This window comes from Dipteris shenzhenensis, chromosome 26, assembly GCF_047967505.1.
Source record: "Dipteris shenzhenensis isolate YYH24624 ecotype China chromosome 26, Dip_SZ_1.0, whole genome shotgun sequence".
Taxonomy (NCBI): Eukaryota; Viridiplantae; Streptophyta; class Polypodiopsida; order Gleicheniales; family Dipteridaceae; genus Dipteris; species Dipteris shenzhenensis.
The window spans coordinates 51,690,062-51,710,145 of record NC_141621.1 but is presented as its reverse complement, the minus strand read 5'-3'; the positions used below and the strand labels follow the sequence as shown (position 1 = coordinate 51,710,145).

At 41.3% G+C, this 20,084-nt stretch overlaps 1 protein-coding gene across 1 annotated transcript; it reads right to left on the bottom strand.

Moving 5' to 3' along the window:
- Positions 1–830: 830 nt before the first annotated feature.
- LOC147885250 (uncharacterized) lies at positions 831–2,644 on the bottom strand. Its single transcript, XM_087397900.1, has 2 exons — positions 2,599–2,644; positions 831–2,346 (listed from the first exon to the last, which is right to left on the bottom strand). The coding sequence occupies exon 2, from the start codon at positions 2,334–2,336 to the stop codon at positions 975–977; it is 1,362 nt and encodes a 453-aa protein (XP_087254026.1). The 5' UTR covers positions 2,337–2,346; positions 2,599–2,644; the 3' UTR covers positions 831–974.
- Positions 2,645–20,084: the final 17,440 nt, after the last annotated feature.

The following is a 20,084-nucleotide window of genomic DNA, read 5'->3' as shown; positions in this document are numbered from 1 at the left end:
CTCATCTCCACTCTTCTCCTCTCCCCTCTTCATATTTTGACGGGTTAGGCACAAAGCATAGAGAAAGGGGGGATGGAAGCGAGGTTGATTTGCCTGAGCATAGTATGAAGGAGACTGGGAGCTTTGCATGAGAGAGAGAGAGAGAGAGAGAGAGAGAGAGAGAATCTTGGATGGCTCTGAGCTTGCATGTGTGAGAGTAGAGCATGAGAGAGAGAGAGAGAGTGTGTGTGTGTCAGTGTCTTGGGAGGCAAAGAGAAATTCAAAATGACACACCACATAGAAGTGATGGCACCTCTTCTTGAGGTGATTGTAGGTCCTATAGCCGGCCTTGTGACTCCTTGCGACTTGTGGCAACCTTTTATGCTCCTTTCCTTCCACCCTGCTCCAAATCTCCTTTAACTCTCAATAGCATGACACGTGGCGCTTGAAGGCTCTCCCTAGATGGGCACATGGCAACTTCTAGGGCCTCCCACCCTCCTCAATATATATCCTCAATATATAATAAGATAAGAAGGAACAATAAAAAAAGTTGCATGAAATCGTTCTCATAACCCTGGTAGATATTCTTATGTTTATTTTTGTCTCGATGTTTATTTTTGTCTCGAGTCTGATCATCGTATTCTATCCCTTTTTTTGAACTCACCCATACAAACATGGATAGGGCTATGAACATCCTAAAGGGAATTCGATTGAGACGGGACGGCCAGCACCCTATTGCTTGAGCTTGCTTGAGTTGCGTTGTTGTTTTGAGTTTGCCAAATAAGATTCGTAAAAGAAAATCTAAATTTAATACAGGAAACGAAAACATATAAAATATCGAGAATAATGCATGGATAATGCAAAGTTGCTTTGATCGCGATCAAGGTGGCGTGAAGGAGACGCCAACAAAGGCACAGAATAATACAAGAACAAAAGTGGTTTCCGGAGCTCGAGAAATGTTGGGATAGGAAGCAGGCGGGCAAAATGATGTGGAGTCAAAAGATGTGAAGGACCTGAGAGATGAGGTGATTGCAGAGGGGGCAAGCTCCTCTCTCAGCCCACAGATGCTTGGTGCAACTTCGACAGAAAGTATGGCCGCACGGCACCAGAGCTGCTCCCTTCCGACCCACCATGCACACACAACACACCAACGCATCCAGCCCCCTCTGCGACTGCGACCATACCTTCTCCTCCTCCTCCTCCTCGCCAACCCTTCCTCTCCTTGCTGCTGCTGCTGTCGTCTCCTCCACCTTCTCCTGTAGCAATGCCTTCAACGATACCCGGCTCGCCGTCCCCGTCTCCCAACACGACGACTTCGTCCCTGCACTCTTCCGCTCCTCGTACAAAAACTTCTCCAATGGTTGCGCCTCCTCGACTTGCCCTCCCGTCGTCGCATTCCTAATATACTCCCCGCCGCTGCTCTTGCTCCGCACCCGCGCTGCCGCCACCCTCTTCACGTTGTGAACCAGCTTCGGTGAGTCCTCCAACGTCGTGTTCAGGCGCGTGCTGCCGCTCAAGAATCGTTGTCGCGAACTGTCGAACGAGCACCCCGCCCCATCCACCCTCTTGCCTGGCCTCCTAATTTCCTCCACAGACGGCATGATTTCAGACTTGCAACCGCCTGACCGTCTCCCATCCCCTCCATCCCCTGTGCCTTGCTCTGCGAAAGCGGTGCCACGATCATCTTGCGTCGTAGATTGAGAATCTATCAACGCCTGTACGCTGCCTGCTCTCGCAGCTTCACGATCCTCTGAAATCCATTCCGGCACGCCAGGGAATTTGCCTTGCGCGATGTCATCTGCAAGACTTTGCCAATATCCTTCCTCGTCGTCGTCCTCGAACACCAGAGGAGGAAGCCCTGAGAATTCCGCAGGGTCTCCGCTCGCCATCTTAGCACTCCCGCAGAATACTCGGTCTCCCGCGAGGCGCCAAAAGCGGCTTAGACTATTCCGCCTCATGCGTTGAGATGGGCTATCTTGCCTAGCGAACGACGCCCCTGCTGTTACGAGTAATTCCCCCAACGTTGCCTCCGCTTGAGCAAATAGACGGTCCAAGTCACTCCCTGATGGCCTTGCTTGTGATTTCTTGGAGGATTTGCGTCTTTTCTTGTGCTGCATCATTGCGACTAATCTCTTCATCAAGCTCTTGTTCACGTCTGGAGCTTCCAGTGAGATCCCTGCCGTTTCCACGTCCGCAAGAGCTGCTTGGGAAGCGGTTGTGTCGCCCTTCAGCTGAACACACTGCATCTGAGCTGCGATCTTCGATGAGATGATCACCGGGTGTCCACTCTGTGACTCGCTCTTCTCCGCACAAACGTGGATCTGAGCAGGCGAGCTCTTGCGATCGATCTCCCCCATAGCGAATGTGCTGTGAGTCGAAGATCAGGAAGGAAAAAACAAGGAAAGGCCTTGCGAGGAGCAACTGGTAGACATGTATGTATGTGCTTTTTGAGCGAAAGTATACGAAAAGGAATGCTCTCTCTGTGTGCGGTGGGGGTCGCAGGCGTCTTACGTGAAAAGAAGGCAAGGTGAATCAAGCTACAGGACTCTGAAACCTGGCAAGAAAGCTGCAAAACATGCAGGGGGCAAGCGAGGCGTGCTGGTGGGTATGAGTAAGTACCATGTGTGCCAGAAGACAGAGAGAAAGTGATCTGGAACTTGAGTGTCCTCTGCGCGCAATGGGTGGGTGGTGCGACTTTGGCAGCATGCACTCCACAAGGATCGAACTGAGAGAAGTAAGGGGGGATGTAGTAGTAGAGGAATTTGCTAATAGGTGAGCGCGCATGTGCCGACTCCCCCAGTTCTTCTTCCGTAGTGACCTTCCTCGGAATGAGTAATGCAACAACCAAAAATCGCCTCGCAACTTGCCAGGCCAACTTTTCCTGAGATTCTCAATATCTTACTTTTCAAGCCAAGATCAAGCAGAGCCATGCCAGCTGTTTTTGATGGGCGTGAATCGTGATCCTGCTCCTGTTCCGTTCCCATTTCGAGATGTCGCGTTTCGGAGCCATTGCCCAACATACATGCAGGTTCCTCCTTGAAGATGGATACTATAAACCTTACATTATTAATCCTACTAAAAAAAAACTCACACTAATCACACATGGGAGCGCATTAATCCCACACAAAAGTAGTGAGTACCATGTTAGATCGAACAAAAGTAGTAAGTACCATGTTGGCTCACAACCTCCTAGGCATTTTGCCATGTGAGAGACAATTGCTTCTTAGTGGAAACAAAATGGAAGAGGTATGTGGCCCTCTTAAAAATATTAAGGAATGGTTGATTTCTACAACAATGGGGTCTTGCTGCCATTATACAAGCATTAATTCAAGTCACTTCCTTGTGATCAAGACAAGTAAAAAAATGATAACCCTCCCATACAAGGTACCCAACACTTGCTTTCCTAGATGCTTGCCTTTCCCTAAGATCCACTATCATAATTTAAATTATTGAGTCACTTTAGGAAGAGTTCTTTGGATGGTAGATAAATGTTTCCCTTGTGCTTCTCAAGTCTCCCTCAGAAGTTAAGTATCCATTGTACTGTGAAGGGAATTTTTGGTGGCAAAATCATCCTTAAATGAGGTTCCATGTTGGGAAGTCATCTGAAACATCCATTGCAAGTGCATCTAGCTAGTGACAATCAAGCCTAAAGGGACAAAGGAAAATTTCACCATATTTCTCACTTGTCCTTAAATTCAAGTACATGCTAGTATTTCTCAAAACTTTTTGTTTTCTAGGTTCCCTTAACCTCCCCTTAACCCACTTTCCATGAGATTTGTGAACTTTTCCCCTTCTAATCCTCAGACAGAGTTTTGCTTTTATTATCATATAGGGTTCTATTTACATGATTTTTCTAGCATAAATCCCTAGTACATTACTCAAATTTGCATTTAGCATCAATAACGACCATGATGTAAAATTAGTTATTTTTCTTACCTTTACTAAATAGTTGTTTTAGCCCTCATACGCAACCTTCATATTAAGGTTAAGCTATATCAATTTTGACCCAATAAAGATGACACATAATATTTAATGATTGAATTACAAAATATATATCCTCTTCTCATGCATTGGCTAGACATGTTGACTATGTACATATACACATTTTTACCCACTACTTCTTAAGAGTATTGGCTTTTATACATTGTATTTGCTTATTTTTATAGAAACGTGTCTTCTTTGTTAAAGAACTTAGGATATGATCACATTATATCCGATCATTGCAATTTTGAAAGCCATCTGAATGGTAAATCAAAGAAGTCACATGGCTCAACCACTAGCATCAATAAATACATGGGCTTGCCACCATAAGAAGTGTCACCATGGATAACATCCTATGGCACAAGTAATATCTTATAGCCCATTGAATTCACCATACATTGGTGATGATGCTATATGGAAAGAGTTGTTTGTAAAGTTTGAGGTAGAATTTGTATACCCCTTTAGTGGCTCTAACTTAATTCCTCCATTACTTTTCTTATCTATACTTCCATCTACCTATTTAAAGGCTGTAATCTCAACATTATTCCATACGTATAACTTTAACCTCATATGTTTTCTTTATTAGTTTCTTAATTGATACTTCCCATCCAACTATTTATAGGCCCTTAATCTCAAAACATTATTCCATAAGTATAAGTTAACCTTAGCAAGTATCTCACCTAATTCCTCCATTGGTTTCCTCAATTATACTTCCCAGGGAGGTAGCAAGCTAAGGGTGTCCACTTCCGGACCACTTTTAGGTGAGTGACACACCCCCTCGAGTGAAAATACAAAGGTTTTGCTTCGGTGTTTCAAATACCTTGATCGAGGTATCGTCTCCAATGAAATTCACACACGAGGACAACCGAGCCAAGCCAATACCTCGATCGAGGTCCTAGACCTTCTTTCACCGAATCGAGCCTATACCTCGATCAAGGTCTCGTGGCAAGCCACCTATACCTTGATCAAGGTATCGTGGCAAGCCACCTATACCTCGATCGAGGTATTGTGGCAAGTCCACATACCTCGATCGAGGTATCGTGGATAGATGACTTCGGTCGTGTCAAATACCACGATCGGGGTATGTGGCATCCGACATGGCAGATGACATACCTCGATCGAGGTACCATGGCAAGTCCAGAAACCTCGATCGTGGCATGCTGGACCGATGACTTGGCTGCATGTCCGATACCATGATCGAGGTATGTGGCATCCGGTTGGCAGTTGACATACCTCGATCGAGGTATCGTGGCAGGTCCATACCTCGATCGAGGTATGTTGGACGGATGTGTATGTGGCATGTCGAATACCTCGATCGAGGTATCGAGGTATGATGGAGCGATGTGTATGTGGCATGTCAAATACCTCGATCGAGGTATCATGGCATGTCTATACCTCAATCGAGGTATGATGGATCGATGTGTATGTGGCATGTGAAATACCTCGATCGAGGTAGTGAAACCCTAAATTTTCGTATATAAAGAGAGGGACCCCCCTCATTCTTCAAACCTCGATTGAGCTCCTCCTCATTGAAATCGACGGATTTGCGGGAGCTCGACGGAATTGCGGCAGTGACGGACAACGACCGAGATGGACGAAGCAGGAGATTCCAGGTAAGGTTTTTTTAATGTAGCATTTTTTTTTTGCGAAAATTTATTTAAATTTTAGTTTCTAGGAATATCTAATCTAATTATAAAATATTTTAAAATTTCAAATGCATTTTAAAGTTTTTTTAAATTATTTTTTTAATTACGTAAGTTTTTATTTAAAATGTGAAAATGTTTATATTTTGTTTTTTACAATCATCTATTAAAAAAAAAGAGATTAAAGTAGTTTTTATGTTATTTTTCAAATTAGTGCTATTTTTATTTAAATAAAAAAACGTTTAAATTTTATTTTTAAAAATCATCTTTAAAAAAAAAGAAAATAAGAGTTTAAGGTAGCTTTTATGTTATTTAAGTTAGTGAAGTTTTTATTTAAATGTCAAAAAGTATATATTTTGTATTTAAAAATCATCTATTAAAAAAAAGAGAGATTAAAGTAGTTTTTATGTTATTTTTTAAATTAGTGAAGTTTTGAATTAAATATAAAAACGTTTAAATTTTGTTTTTAGAAATCATCCATTAAAAAAAAGAAAATAAGAGTTTAAAGTAGCTTTTATATTATTTTTCAAGTTAGTGAAGTTTTTATTTAAATCTCAAAATGTATATATTTTGTTTTTTAAAATCATCTATTTTGTTTATTTTAAAAAAGAGATTAAAGTAGTTTTTATATTATTTTTCAAATTAGGAAAGTGTAGCATCTTTAACACAAAGAATTTCTTTGAAAATGAAATAAGACCAAGGATGTGCATCTACCTATTCTAAAGGCTCTTAATCTCAACAAATTATTCCATACATATGACTTAACCTCACTTAATTCCTCCATTAGTTTTCTCATCTATATTTCCCATCTACCTATTCTAAAGGCCTTTATCTCAATAAATTATTCCTCTAACGTTAGCCTAAGTGGGATACTCCACATTTACACCTAAGAAATCAATTAAATAATTTCTTAATTGAAAAATAAAGTAAATGGGTAGATTCCCTCCTAAATAGAGGGACTTCCTCATTAGTCACTCTTCTCTACTTGCCTTTTCACTTGCGCCCTCACCCCTCTTTTCCACTAATACATTTAAAAATTCTGTTCAATTGGGGGAGCCTATTCATTGACCCATAATGCTTCAATGACTGAGCCCCCTTCCCTTCTTTGTTGTCTATTAAAAAACATCAAGTCAAGAAACTTATCTTAAATTAATAGACACTATTTGCAAAGGGACTATATTGTACATTAACAATCGAGCACATGGTTAAAAGGTATTATAAGTTCCACCAATCTTTATCCAATAAAGAAGAGGTGTCATAATCAATGATTGAATTACAAAAAAGTTTTCTCTTCTCATATGTTGGGGTGACCTATTTAATATGTGCTTGTACACAATTCAACCCACTACTTCTTATATCAAATTATATGTACTTTATTTGCTTACTTTTGTGGTCACTTTTTTTCCCCACAAAATTGTTGGATGTATTAAGGGGGTTGGCCACAGGCCTTAAAAAGACTAAGTATAAAATTTGGCAGATAAAATGAGCCACATGCTCTCTACCTTCGCTGCACGCAGCATGAGATATCAAGGTTTAATGTGCACACCAGTCAGAAGAAGGTTTCTACTGACAATTGGGGCCTTGTAAGATAAGACCCATCCAAAATCTCTGAGGAGCCCCTTGGTTTGCATCGTTATTGCCGCCACCGTGCCATTACTCTCTCTACTTTTGTGGTCACTTGAGTTCAGGGGTTCCCTTTTGGAAAAACCTTAGATGGCACATGTGCATTCAAAGAGTCAATTTTAATACCCTTACTGTACATATGGTTTTAATCCTTATTCATTACAAGCTTTTATTTTTTTCCTTTTGTAAGTTTTAATTTCTTTTTAAAAGTGAAAGTTCTCCAATTCAAAAAATCCTCCTCATGAATGCCTTTGCTACCATACATATTGAACCATGAAGGCATTTCTCTTCTTTGTTGAAGACATTTAGAATGCAATTACATTTCTTGATATTATTCCCAATCTTTTTAAGCCATATAATGATAAAACAATGACAAAATACTCAACCACCATCAATAAATAAATGGGGTTTGCCACAAGAAGTCATAATGTGTAATGTATTTTGTCAAAACTAATAACCCATATGTACCTTTGAATTCCACCATACATTGATCATAATGTTTTATGGTGGAAGAAATTCATAAAGAATAATAGATTTAAGACATTCATAGAATTTTAAGACAGAATATTCATTTATCTATTATTCCAATGACCAAGACCCCTTTCCTTCTTCTTGGTTCCTTGAAGCATGCAAGTCAAGGAACTTATTATAAGTATTCCCAAAGTATTTATTTTATTCTAATCCTTACAATGGTTTTGATCACATCATGTATAATGAACCAAAAGGAATAGACTACACATGCCTTTACATTTTCATTACGGTCATAGTCCAACTATGACCAAGACTTTTTAAAATTACATGAAGTTCAAATTTGGCTACAAGAATGTCCCTATATCACATAGGGGGGTCTCTATATGATATGTATACATATTTCATACCACATTTGTTGCAAGGATAATTATCGCTTTACTAAAAGATCTTACAATAAGAACTTTTGTATTTTTTCTCCTGAAGTGAGTAACATAAACCTATTATGTACTTAAACTTCCTAATAAAGATGGTATTTAGAAAATACACTTGTCGATTGCATATTCTAGGATTACATTTTTAAAGTGACTCCCCCAAGGTTGCTACATGGTCCAAAAGATAAACACTTGTGTTAAAGTATGGCTTGTAGAGTTTTACAAAGAGTATCACATTGTAGATTAGCCAAGAATGGATTCTCAAGGTCTTTTAACCTTTTAGAATCACTCCCCCAAGGTTGCTACATGGTCCAAAAGATCAACACTTGTGTTAAAGTATGGCTTGTAGAGTTTTACAAAGAGTATCACATTGTAGATTAGCCAAGAATGGATTCTCAAGGTCTTTTAACCTTTTAGAATCATTATGGATCAAAATTTAACACTCATAGAATTTCTCCCCCCCGAGCTTTGATTTTTTCATTGTTGTGATTTATCTTGTCCTTGGTAGGTCATAGTTTTGGAGTTCTCAATGCTTGACTTATTAAAGTCCACTATTTTTAATGTTTCATTTCTCTGCCTAGGTTTACTATACCCTATATCCAACCTATTTAGCATACTTCTACCAATGCTCTATGTGCATCTACGTGCATGCATGCACGCATGTGTGTGTGCATGCATGCACGTGTGCACACATCTGTGTGTGTGCATGCGTGAACGCTCATGCACATGCACACATGTGTGTCCATGCATGCACTCCATTTCCCATGCCATCACCTATGGCGAGGTCAATAGTCCAGCAAGGGAAAGATTTTGCAATTATGGAGATGAAAAAGCACCTTCTCCACTGTCCATTTCCATAGTTTTGGAGTTCTCAATGCTTGACTTATTAAAGTCCACTACTTTTAATGTTTCATTTCTCTTCCTAGGTTTACTATACCCTATATCCAACCTATTTAGCATACTTCTCCCAATGCTCTATATGCATGTGCGTGCATGCATGCATGCAGGTGTGCACACATCTGTGTGTGTGCATGCATGAATGCTCATGCACATGCACACACATTTTTCCCTTGTCATCACCTATGGCAAGGTCAATAGTCCAGTAAGGGATAGATTTTGCAATTATGGAGATGAAAAAGCACCTGCTCCACTGTCCATTTCCTTGCCTAAAGACGAGTAGTTTAGCAAGGGAAACAAGGTTTGATGTATGTGTAGAAGATAATATTAAAAGATGACATACCATATAATAAGAGAGTTCCAACAATAATAGGAATGGGTTTTTTCCAAATCAAGTTAATCCTCATAAGCAGTATCATGTTTTGAGGCTAGGTTCCATTAATGTAAGGTTGATGATGAGGTTTGTTTGAATAAGTAAGAGATGGTCAAGATAGATTCATCAAGATATGCTGGATAGAGGAAGAGTGTGATATTATCAGATTGTGCATGCATGTGTGCATGCATCTGTGCATGCACACGTGTGTATGTGCACATGTTGTGTGCATGTGTGCCTATGTGTGTGTGTGCACACGCACGTGCATGCATGTGTGTGAGAGCATGCATGCATGCATGCAAAGCATGTGTGTGTGTGTGTGCGTGTGTGTGTGTGTGTGTGTGTGTGTGAGTGTGTGTGCATGTGTGTGTGTGCGCATGTGTGTGTGTGTGTACATGCACACACGTGTGCGCCATGCTAGTGCATAGTGTGCATGCCTAAAGTGTGCACAAATGCATGCACAAGTGCAAACAAATGCATGTGTTTGTGCATGTGTGTTGAATCAATGTGCACTTGTGCACCGTGCATGGAAAGACATGTCCTAATAGACATAACTTATCTTCCTCAAGACTCTTTCTTGCTTTCTTCATCAAGGTGATTAGGACTTGAGGGCAAGATCCTACAAACTTAGATTGAAGCCCATGGTTAATGGGACATCCATACGTAATTGAGGATATCAATGGTTAATTGGATTTACATAGTACATATTGGACCATCTGGATAGAGGTGAAAGATAGAGTGGCTGATAAAATTCATGGAATGCCTACAAGATTAAATGCAAAAGAAGCACTAGAAATGCAACTGCAACATTAAAGAAAATCCTTGAAGATCATGCATTACCGTAGCCTCATCTTACCCAAACAATGTCGGATAGAAGTGTCGGATGCCAACATCATCTTCCTTTGGGAATGACAAAGAAGGTTGTGCTAGAAACAGTCAATAAAACTTTACAAGATAGAGAAGAGAGCATGATCATTTCAAGTGCAACCTTGTATGAAATGAGGCAGTCGATAGAGCGAGCGAGAAAAAGTGAGCGGGCCCAAAAAAGCGAGTGAGCTTCTCCACAATTTCCTTGTAGAGGTACTCAACATAGCTTTGTGAAAACACTGCTACACATGGGCCCTATTTCGACGCTTAAATGGTGATGTTTAGTGCGTGTGGCACAACAACACAAAGCAACTATAGACGCGCTTGGTAGATGCGCAAAATAGAGAGTGCATCTATAGGCGTTGCTTTAGTAGAGGAATTACGGGCGCATCTAAAAGCTCGTCTATCTTCGCATAAATTACCGCGTCTACGTGCGCATCTAACTTGAGAAAATACGGGCCCGTCTAACATCCCGTTTATTAGCGCGTCTATTTGTGCGTGTATTAGCGCATTTATTTGTGCGTTTACACTGAGAATCAGATGCGCATTTAGACGCGTAAATAGACGCAAACCAGAGAATACAGAAAGTGAGATTTTGGTGTACATCATTGCTTTCCAAACATTGCCCATGATTACCAAAGCACATAATTTTTTGCAAGCCCACATATACAAGAATTAAGTGAGATGAGGAGAATGAGACAATATGTAAAATAGTTTTGCCAATATCAATTATGGGGCTACGGTTCAATCTCATCCTCAATGAGATCAACCCTTGCCAAACTATCTACTTCAAAATCCAAACAAGTGTTTAGATCTACAAATACATTCAACCCACTATTACTTGTGCCACTCATGTGCTCATCGAAATCAGCATCTCGAATGGTAGGCTCGTCCTCACGGGTAATGGCCTCAATATCTGTATCTCCTATCTCATGATCATCCTCCTCTCTTGTATCACGGTCATCATCATGTCCATGGCCATGATCATGCTCCATATGCTCCATATTAGTAAATGTACTATACATCACTTTGGAACGTGGCATAATAGGTATGACATGCCACCATCTATTATTATCCACCATTGTTGATAGACAACCTAATTCAAACACAAATACAATCATGTTACTTTTCTTGCATCAAATATTTAAAAGCGAGTATTTTTATATGTGTGCACAGTACCTGTTCACATTGTTGCGGTAGTACTAGTGTATCCTTCCTACTTTGCCAAAACTTTGTGGAGTCAATAGTTACAAAGCCACTTGCATGGCGTTTGATTGTTGCATTAGGGCCTCTTTCCACCACGTCCTTAAACCACTTTACATCCAAAACATACACAAAGAAGCGTCGAAAGTCAAGCATAATAATATCTTGGATTATGCCACAATAATCATCTATGGCTCCATTGGCTCCCTCAAAGCTAGCAATGATGCCGCAATCTTGTGTGTTTCTCTTATCATCAATCTGTTGTGTTCGAAAATGCTTGCCCTCACACCATATAGCATTAAACATAGTGCACTACACCAAGAAAAAATCAATTAAATAAGCAATCTAAATTATTGAAAGCTCCTAACTTATGCATAACATTCTATATACCGACCTTGCTCATGCATCGCCTAGCCACACCTATAGACGTGCCTATAGACGCGCTATTAGATGCGACTATAGACGTGGCTTTTAAACCTGCTTTTTAACGTGCCACTTGCTTTGCTTTTCTTCACATTACTTATACTTTGCGCGGCTTGCTTCCTTCCTTATTAGCAGATCCATAGTTTCGACGCTTAAGAGGGAGGCTCCCATACTTACTTCCAAGCTTACACTCAAGAGAAAGGCACCCACACTTACTTCTAAGCTTAAAGGAGAGGAGGACGAATAAGGAGGAGAAGCAACTTTGAAAAAAAAAGAAGAACCTTCCATACCTCTATCCAAGTAAGTCTTTTTGTAGTTGATCTTGTTTGGAAGTTTGCTCTCTCTAGATTTGTACTTTCTCGTATCCAAGAAGCACATGATCTGGGTATCAGTGTCACGTTTTTGTGTCGGGCGCAATGTCCTTTTCTACTTTTTAGAAATCCCATTTGTCGGAGCGCGTCTATAGGTGCGTCTCAGAGCGCGTCTAAAAGCGTGTCTACAGGTGCGTCTAAACGCGCGTCTGGCCTGTTGCATACCCAGATAGATGCGTCGATATATGCTCTATTAGACGCTCTGTTAAACGCTCTATTAGACGCTCTGTTAGACGAGTTGTTAGACGCTCTGTTAGACGCGTCTATAGATGTGCAAATCAGACACGTCTATAGACGTGCTCTGATAGTAAGCCTCTCTTTTCTTTCCCTTTCTTATTAGCTCATCAGTAATAGATTTTTTTCCTTTTTTCCAGTTCAACATGTGGCCAGGAAGCGCTTCCAGCTCACTTGATCCTCGGGAATCTATTTGGAAGGACTTATATAACCTTTTAGGGCACCCTTCTAGTCCTGCGGAGTTATACAGGTATATGACGGGTACTCTAAACACTCCCCAGGAGTCGGCACTACAGACTCCAAGCCACCCCACACCGCCTGAGATCACCCTAGCGGAGTCAGCATAGCCGTCTTATGCCCCTTCTTATGCCCCTTTCCCCATACTGTCTTATGCCCCTTCCCCCATGCCGTCTTATGTCCCTTCTACCATCCCATCTTATGCCCCTTCCCCCATGCCGTCAGGAGGTCCTTCTGTATCGACGAGCCGTCGATGTACTCCTGTGCTGTCGAGACTTGGTTCTCCAGCTACGAGTGGTCAGCGTAGTCCCGTGCAGTCCCCAACTACGAGTGGCCAGCATACGAGCGACACGACAGGGTAGCAGGCGTAGTAGTAGGGAGAGCGGTGGGGGATGCATGGCACAGTGCTTTGGGCCATGTGGCGATGGGGAGGATGATGATTCAGATGATTTAGATGTGCCTCTGGGTGATGGTACGATTTATTATGACATCACTCAGACAGGAGGCATCTTGATGGATGCGCGGGGGAAGAACATCATGGCCTTCATGCGCTCTGTAATTGCTAACAATTACAGAGATTGCTTTATCCACTACAAAGACCACCCAAAGAGGTTGGCTGATGAGACCCTCGCTACTGTTCGCTCTAGGTATCCTAACCCTCCCAATCGCCACTTCACAGATAAATGGGCGAAGTCAAAGATTGTTACGATACTTAGCAATAAAAGATCTTTGCTTAAGAGGCAGGCACTAGCGGAGCTTGCCAGGCTTGAGGCAGGTCAACCACCAAGGGGCCCACCCCACACCACTCACAAGCGTGAGTGGAAGAAGGCAATGAAGTCAGCGAGGGAGGACCCCAGTCTGCAGCACATCGTGGAGGCACAGAGGATCCAAATGGAGGAATATGGAAGCGCGCATTTTGGAGCAGGGGGTGTTGAATCATGGGAGGCCCAATTTGTAAGTATCGATCTCAAATTATATTGCTTATGTAGTTTATTAGGAGGTTGTTTCTTTGTACTAATCCCTCCGCAAAGTGTGTCGCGGTCATGCAGCTTGAGATCGTGGGCAGATACCCTACTCCTGTGGAGACAGCCTACCACCACCACCATCGCAGAGGAGATACATGGAGGCACTTCTATGATGACGGGTTGATTACTGAGGAGCAGTATACCCGAGCTACTGGAGCGGCCCCTCAGGTATTTGAAAGTAATTAAATAATGCCAAAATTATAAGTAAAGATTTGATTTTTCATACATTGATATATGTTGTCCCTTGTTTACAGGCCCGTGCACAAGACAATGAGGAAGAGGAGGAAGGAGGCACAGAAGGGAGTGCAGAAGGGAGCGTGGAAGGGGGCGAGGACCTGGAGAACATAGATTAGTCGTACAAGTAGTGCTAGCTACTCTTTTTTGTACTTAAAGCCACTGGCTTGGCTTTGTGCCTCTTGTATATACACTCCTCTTATTTTTTGTACTTGAAGCCACATGACATGGCTTAGCTTCGTGCTATATGTATATACAAGCACTTTTTGAGCTTTCAATTTCATTGCGTTTTGGAGTTGTAATGTTTTATTTGGAATTGTAATTAAAATGCGGTTGGCTGTAAGAATTGAATGACACAATGTGGATATGGGATTCTTGTAACTATATAGCATACACAACATACACAGTATTCTGTAAAATTAAAAAAAAAAAAGCGCGTCTATCAGTGTGTTTAAAAATGCGTTTATATACGCGTCTGTCTGTTTGACTTGCATCTATATGTGCGTCTATTAATGCGTTTATAAGCGCGTCTATTTATGCATCTAACTGCCCGTTTATATGCGCGTGTGTCTGATATATAGACGCGCAATTAGACGCGGGTCTCTAGACGCAAAAATAGATGTGCAAATAGATGCACCCGTAAGTTTTTTATTTAGTTCATGAAATGCGTCTGTGCGCGTGTCTATGGGTGCTTTGTCTTGTTGTGTGGGGTGCTAATCATCGGTAATCAAAATCAAGTGTCGCTATATAGCGACTCTAGGCAAGTGTCGCTATATAGCGATGTTTATATAGAGTCACTATATAGCGACACTTACCAAACTTATAGAAGGTCGTTATATAGCGACACTGAGACAGTTTCCTATAGCGACATTTTATATAGAATGTTTTTCCCCATACCGACCTTTAAAGATAGTTTTTCCCAATGACAAAATTTGTTCCCTTTTCATATATGTTTGATCCTTTGAAAGAATAAAGGTACAAGAGCATGTACATCAAGTTTGAAGCTCATATATTCATGTCCTTGAAGTTTGAGATGAAAAAAATCAATGAAGAGCATTTACATCAACATCTTCATCCTAAGCCAAAGTCTAACGTGCCAAACAAGTCTATCTCCAACTCTATACCAAGTTGATCTCCCATATCATCATCGTACTCTGGCATCGTACATTCACCTAAGACTTGATCATCTTCTTTAATAAAGTATGGTGATTCTTGATGATCGTCATCTTCTTCCTCAATATTGTGATCTCCATCTTCCTCCCGTACGATGTCATTATTCGCATCTTCCTCTTGGCTCATATTGTGATCTTCATCTTCTTCGCTAGATCCATCAATTGGATCCAGCATTGGTAGCGGCATCTCCATATCCACATCTCTATCTTCAAAAATTTGCTTACTTCGTGGTGCAACTTGGATCACGTACCACCATCAATGGATCTTTAAAAATGAAAGCTTAGATTAATTAAATCATTAGTATGCACTTGCTCACAATGCTCGAGAAGAAAAAAGCATCACTCTCATCAGTCCAAAGTTTGGTGGAGTCTATTGCAAAGAAACTGCTACTGTCTTTCCTCACTGTCGCATGGGGACTGTTGTAAATAGTTCAAAACCATTTTACATAACGAATGAAATACTAAATCATTTGAAATCAATTTCATAGATTTCGCGTATGGTCCCACAATAATCCAACTGTGAGGAGAGAAGATTGGTATCCGAAGCACTTGCTTGGCTATCTTGTGTGAAGTTAGCCATGACTCCGCAATCATACATGACTCTCTTTGAATCGATGTGTTCCATGCAAAAATGTCGTCCATACTCCATCCATATGACCATAATGCACTGTACTTTTTGAACTACAAAAGAGCATCACTAAAACAATGAGGATGCATCTGTTTTATAGCATATATTGCCACAAATAATTACTTGATTATGTCAAGAGGTAAGAAACTTACATGCATCATACATCCAGATGATAACTCTCGCTCGCGATCGTTTATTATCTCTCCATCGTGTTCGGCTTTACATAGAGCAAGTTGTAGCCAATCAAGTGACATGTGAGTGGGGAGAAGGGCGAGATCCCATGGATATGGTTGCAATCATCTGTACATTACTCTGAATCTCTTCCTTGCAACTATTCTTTCTTCTTTGGCCGCTTCATATCTCTCAATCCACTTCTGCATCTCCTTGTTATTGAGGATACACAACTTATTGAATTTCTCCATTTGCTCTTTGCTCATCTTTCTTTCAATTCTTTTTCCTTGGGGAACCTCACCAACAATGTGATCATCATCCTTGTTATGCCAAGCCTGCGGCATATTGAGATCCGTGGATGTAAGAAACTCCGTGATATATACTAGTGACTCTTGCACAAGCCATCCCTCTGCCATGCTTGCTTCCAGTCTTGCTCTTTGCCTTACAAATCCCTTCAAAGTTTTCATAAACCACTCAAGAAAAAACATCCACCGACTATGAACGGTACTTGCAATGGCCACCTCATCAACTATGTGCACAAGCAAGTGCACTTGAGTTGTCATAATGCTCAAGGGAAAGTGCTTCTCAAGCAAGCATACGACTTCGATGGAGTCCACCCTAGCCTTCTCGATGCTCGATATGGAGATCTCTTTTTGAGATATCCACCAATTTCACATGCCCATGTAAGATATATTCATAATCAGTCTATAGATTATTCAACTTAAATGGAAGAAAATGCAATCAATACGATTTGATAGTAAGCATACCTCACAATACCACTGCTCTTGAATATAGCATTTCTAACATCTTCTTATAAGCACCCTCCTATCACTATAATTGGGAGGATGAGCTATGAAAGCAACAAAGACGTCATGTCAATAATATAACATAATCATAATTACACTAACGCATCACGATTATCGATACACTAATCCTACAGCTTAGAATACCTGTAAGACCTTGTGCCAATCATGAGACTTGAGCCCACTAAGCTTATTGTCCTTTGAAAATGCCCCTTTCAAGCAATGCATGTACCCTGTGGGTGTTCAAAAAGAGGCAATGTTTGCCTTGACTACTACCTCCTCTCTCTTGGAGAGGATCCATATTACTTTCGAGAGGACAACTTTGCGAGCGTGCACTTGGGGCCACAAATGAGGCATACTATTCATAGTGCACAAGTCTTCTCACACTCCTCTTGAGTCTTTAGAACCCACCAAGTGTGCCCAAATAGTAGCCCCTAAATTCTTGAAGATATGCATGGGATCCAAGAGATGATTGATTTGCAACTAGCCCCAATAAGGAAGCTCATGAAAGATGGATAGCCTCTTCATACCACAAGGAGACTCCTCTCCATTTGTCCTCCAAGCCTGAATCTAGTCACTTGCCTTCAAATATGGTGGTGGTGGATCAAGCTAACCTCCACGCGCGAGATGGTCTAGCGGAAGGTATCGAGCATGACCTTCATAAACATTTTTCCTCATATGTTTGGAGTATCATGCAAGCAGTTTCAAACCCGGTCCACAAATAGGACAAGCATGGTACCAACTTGTAACAAGTCTTGCACATGTGCGTGAATGTGTTAGTATAAGACATGCATGCGAAAAGAGAGCCATAAAAGCATAATCCTATATTATACATGTAAAGACACAACCACGCACTTGCACACTCTCCATATCTTGGGCAATCATGCATGGTCCACATCAAGATTCCCCCGACCAAACTGTCATTGGTATATCTAGGAGATCTGGAAATATCAAAGACCCGCACTGCTCTCCATAAGATCTGTAACTCCTCTATCAAAGGTGCTATGTACACGTCCATATTTTTGGCCTTGTACTTCCTGGTACAAGCAGTCCAAGCATGAGGTGTCCCTTCTTTATTGTTAGCCATGGTGGGATATTGTAATTCACCAAGACTATGGGCCATGCCGACCAAGATGTCGAGCATAACCCAAAAGGGTTCACGCCGTTCATGGTGAGCCCAAGATGTAAGTTGTGTGGCTCCCTCGCAAAGTCCAGCCACTGATTGTGTATGTGCTTCCAAGCTGCACAATCTGTGAGAATCCTCAATGTGTCATCAGTGGACCGATGAGATGCATGCCAAGTCATCAACTCTGCTATGGATTTGCATCGAAACATGTGCTGTATTCTTGCAATGATGGGAAAGTGTCTCAAGACCTTTACCAGTATCTACTCACCTTGCAAATCATCTCTTTATCATTGTTCCCCACTCCGGACAACTAGCCAAATCTCCATGCTCATGGCAGCGAAAGAGAATACAATCATTACGACAAGCATGGATGGTATCATAATCCATACCCACCATTGTTAGCATCTTCTGTGCTTCATCTCTTGACGTGGGCATGGTATTTAGTGTAGGCAACATCTTCTGGAGCAACCTATCGAAATTCAAACATACATAGGCTTCGAATAATGATGATTCTCAAAACAAACAATATCCAAATAATGAGACAAATGAATGCAGGAGCTAACCTCATTAAGGCCGAGACACTTGTATCTGACCACCCATACTTTGCTTGCAGATTCAAGATTGAAAGAAAAGCCCATAGTTTAGACATCCTAGCACCCGGGGGATTCACTCTTCATTAAAGGGGGACGTCACCTGCGTGCATGAACTTTAAGAAAACCCCCTATTTAAGATCCACATAGGATGATAAAACATCCCTATTTAAGCTTATAAGATACCACCAAAATTCCATTATGTCCCCCCTTTCCTTAAATCTACATTCTCTCTCAAGCATTTAGATTACACAATAAGCAAATTTAGGTTACTTTCCCTATGACTATTTAAAACCATACACAAAATCAAACTTGTTTGGACTAGTTACCCAAGGTAATGTCCCCCCTTCTTAAATATGACATGGTCCCCCTAGCTTAAATTCAATATTGGGGGAAAAAAAAGGGCCCCCACCCCTAATGTATAAGCTTATGCCTCATTTAAAAAAAAACCCCTATTGTACACTCACGTGATATCATAAGTTTCCCCCTGTGAATCCCCTGGGTCCTAGCACCCTCGTACAACTGTGTCGATTGCAACTCTTGCATATTGACCTCAGACTCGGACATCACGTGTACATGTGATGTAGTGCCCCTAAAAATAGAATCCATCATGTCCACCATACCCTTGTCATCATCTGGCACATCCAGGAGACTATAGTCTTGCTCAAAGTGTGAAGGTATATGTGTACCCTCGCCACCCTCTTTATCCTATCTCAAGGTTTCATGTAAATATAAGATCTTGTCTCAAGGTAAGAAAGTGTACGCATGCAATATTATAATCACGAACTCAAATAGCATTGACTTACTGACGATCGATCACCACGTGCACCACCAATGGTGGGTACTAGTTTGGGCTCCTCCCCATACATTTGCAAGTGGTGCATGGCAATATGGCATTGATGTTGTACTTCTCGCTTGCAATGAGTGCAATGACAATAGAACCTCTCTGTAAGCCACTTTGTGCTCCTGGGCATTGGTGCATCATCTGACGAGCTTCCACTCGTCCCCCTTCCATCTGCACACCTCTAAAATCACAACATGAGTTGCAAGGAAATCCACTAAGATCTAAAAAATAGACACCCATGAGATCCTTTCCTTGCATCTTAGAATAAGTGTCCTGAACTATCGCTATATAGTGACGCTTTGCCCTGTTTAGCTGCTATATAGTGACGCTTTTAGGATATAACCATCGCTATATAGCGAACAACTAGTGTCACTATATAGCAACGGTGGGGGCTAAAACTTGAAACCCCATGCAACGCTGTCTTTCACATCTCTATTGCGGGAAAAGCAAAAATCAATCCTCCCACCTTATATTCAATGACCTCGCTTTCCTCCTCTCTATTCTCCACATTCCTCACCCCTACCCAGCCCCTCTCCCAACACTTGTGCTCCCTCTCCACCCTTCTCCCTCTTTGCTTGTGTGAATGAAAGTTTTTCAAGAAGATGTGTCTCTTTAAGTAATGTAGGTTCATTTTTTGTGAGAGTTCATTTTAGGAGTGTTGAAGCATGTTTCTCCTTGTATTGCTAAGTCTATGTGCTAATGTTCATGCTTGATTTTCAGAGATTAAGGACAAAAAATGAGATTTCGTGAAATAAAGA

What these genes read in the sequence shown, in the direction of transcription:
- LOC147885250 (XM_087397900.1), bottom strand. Translation starts at nt 2,336, where the DNA reads ATGGGGGAGATCGATCGCAAGAGCTCGCCTGCTCAGATCCACGTTTGT.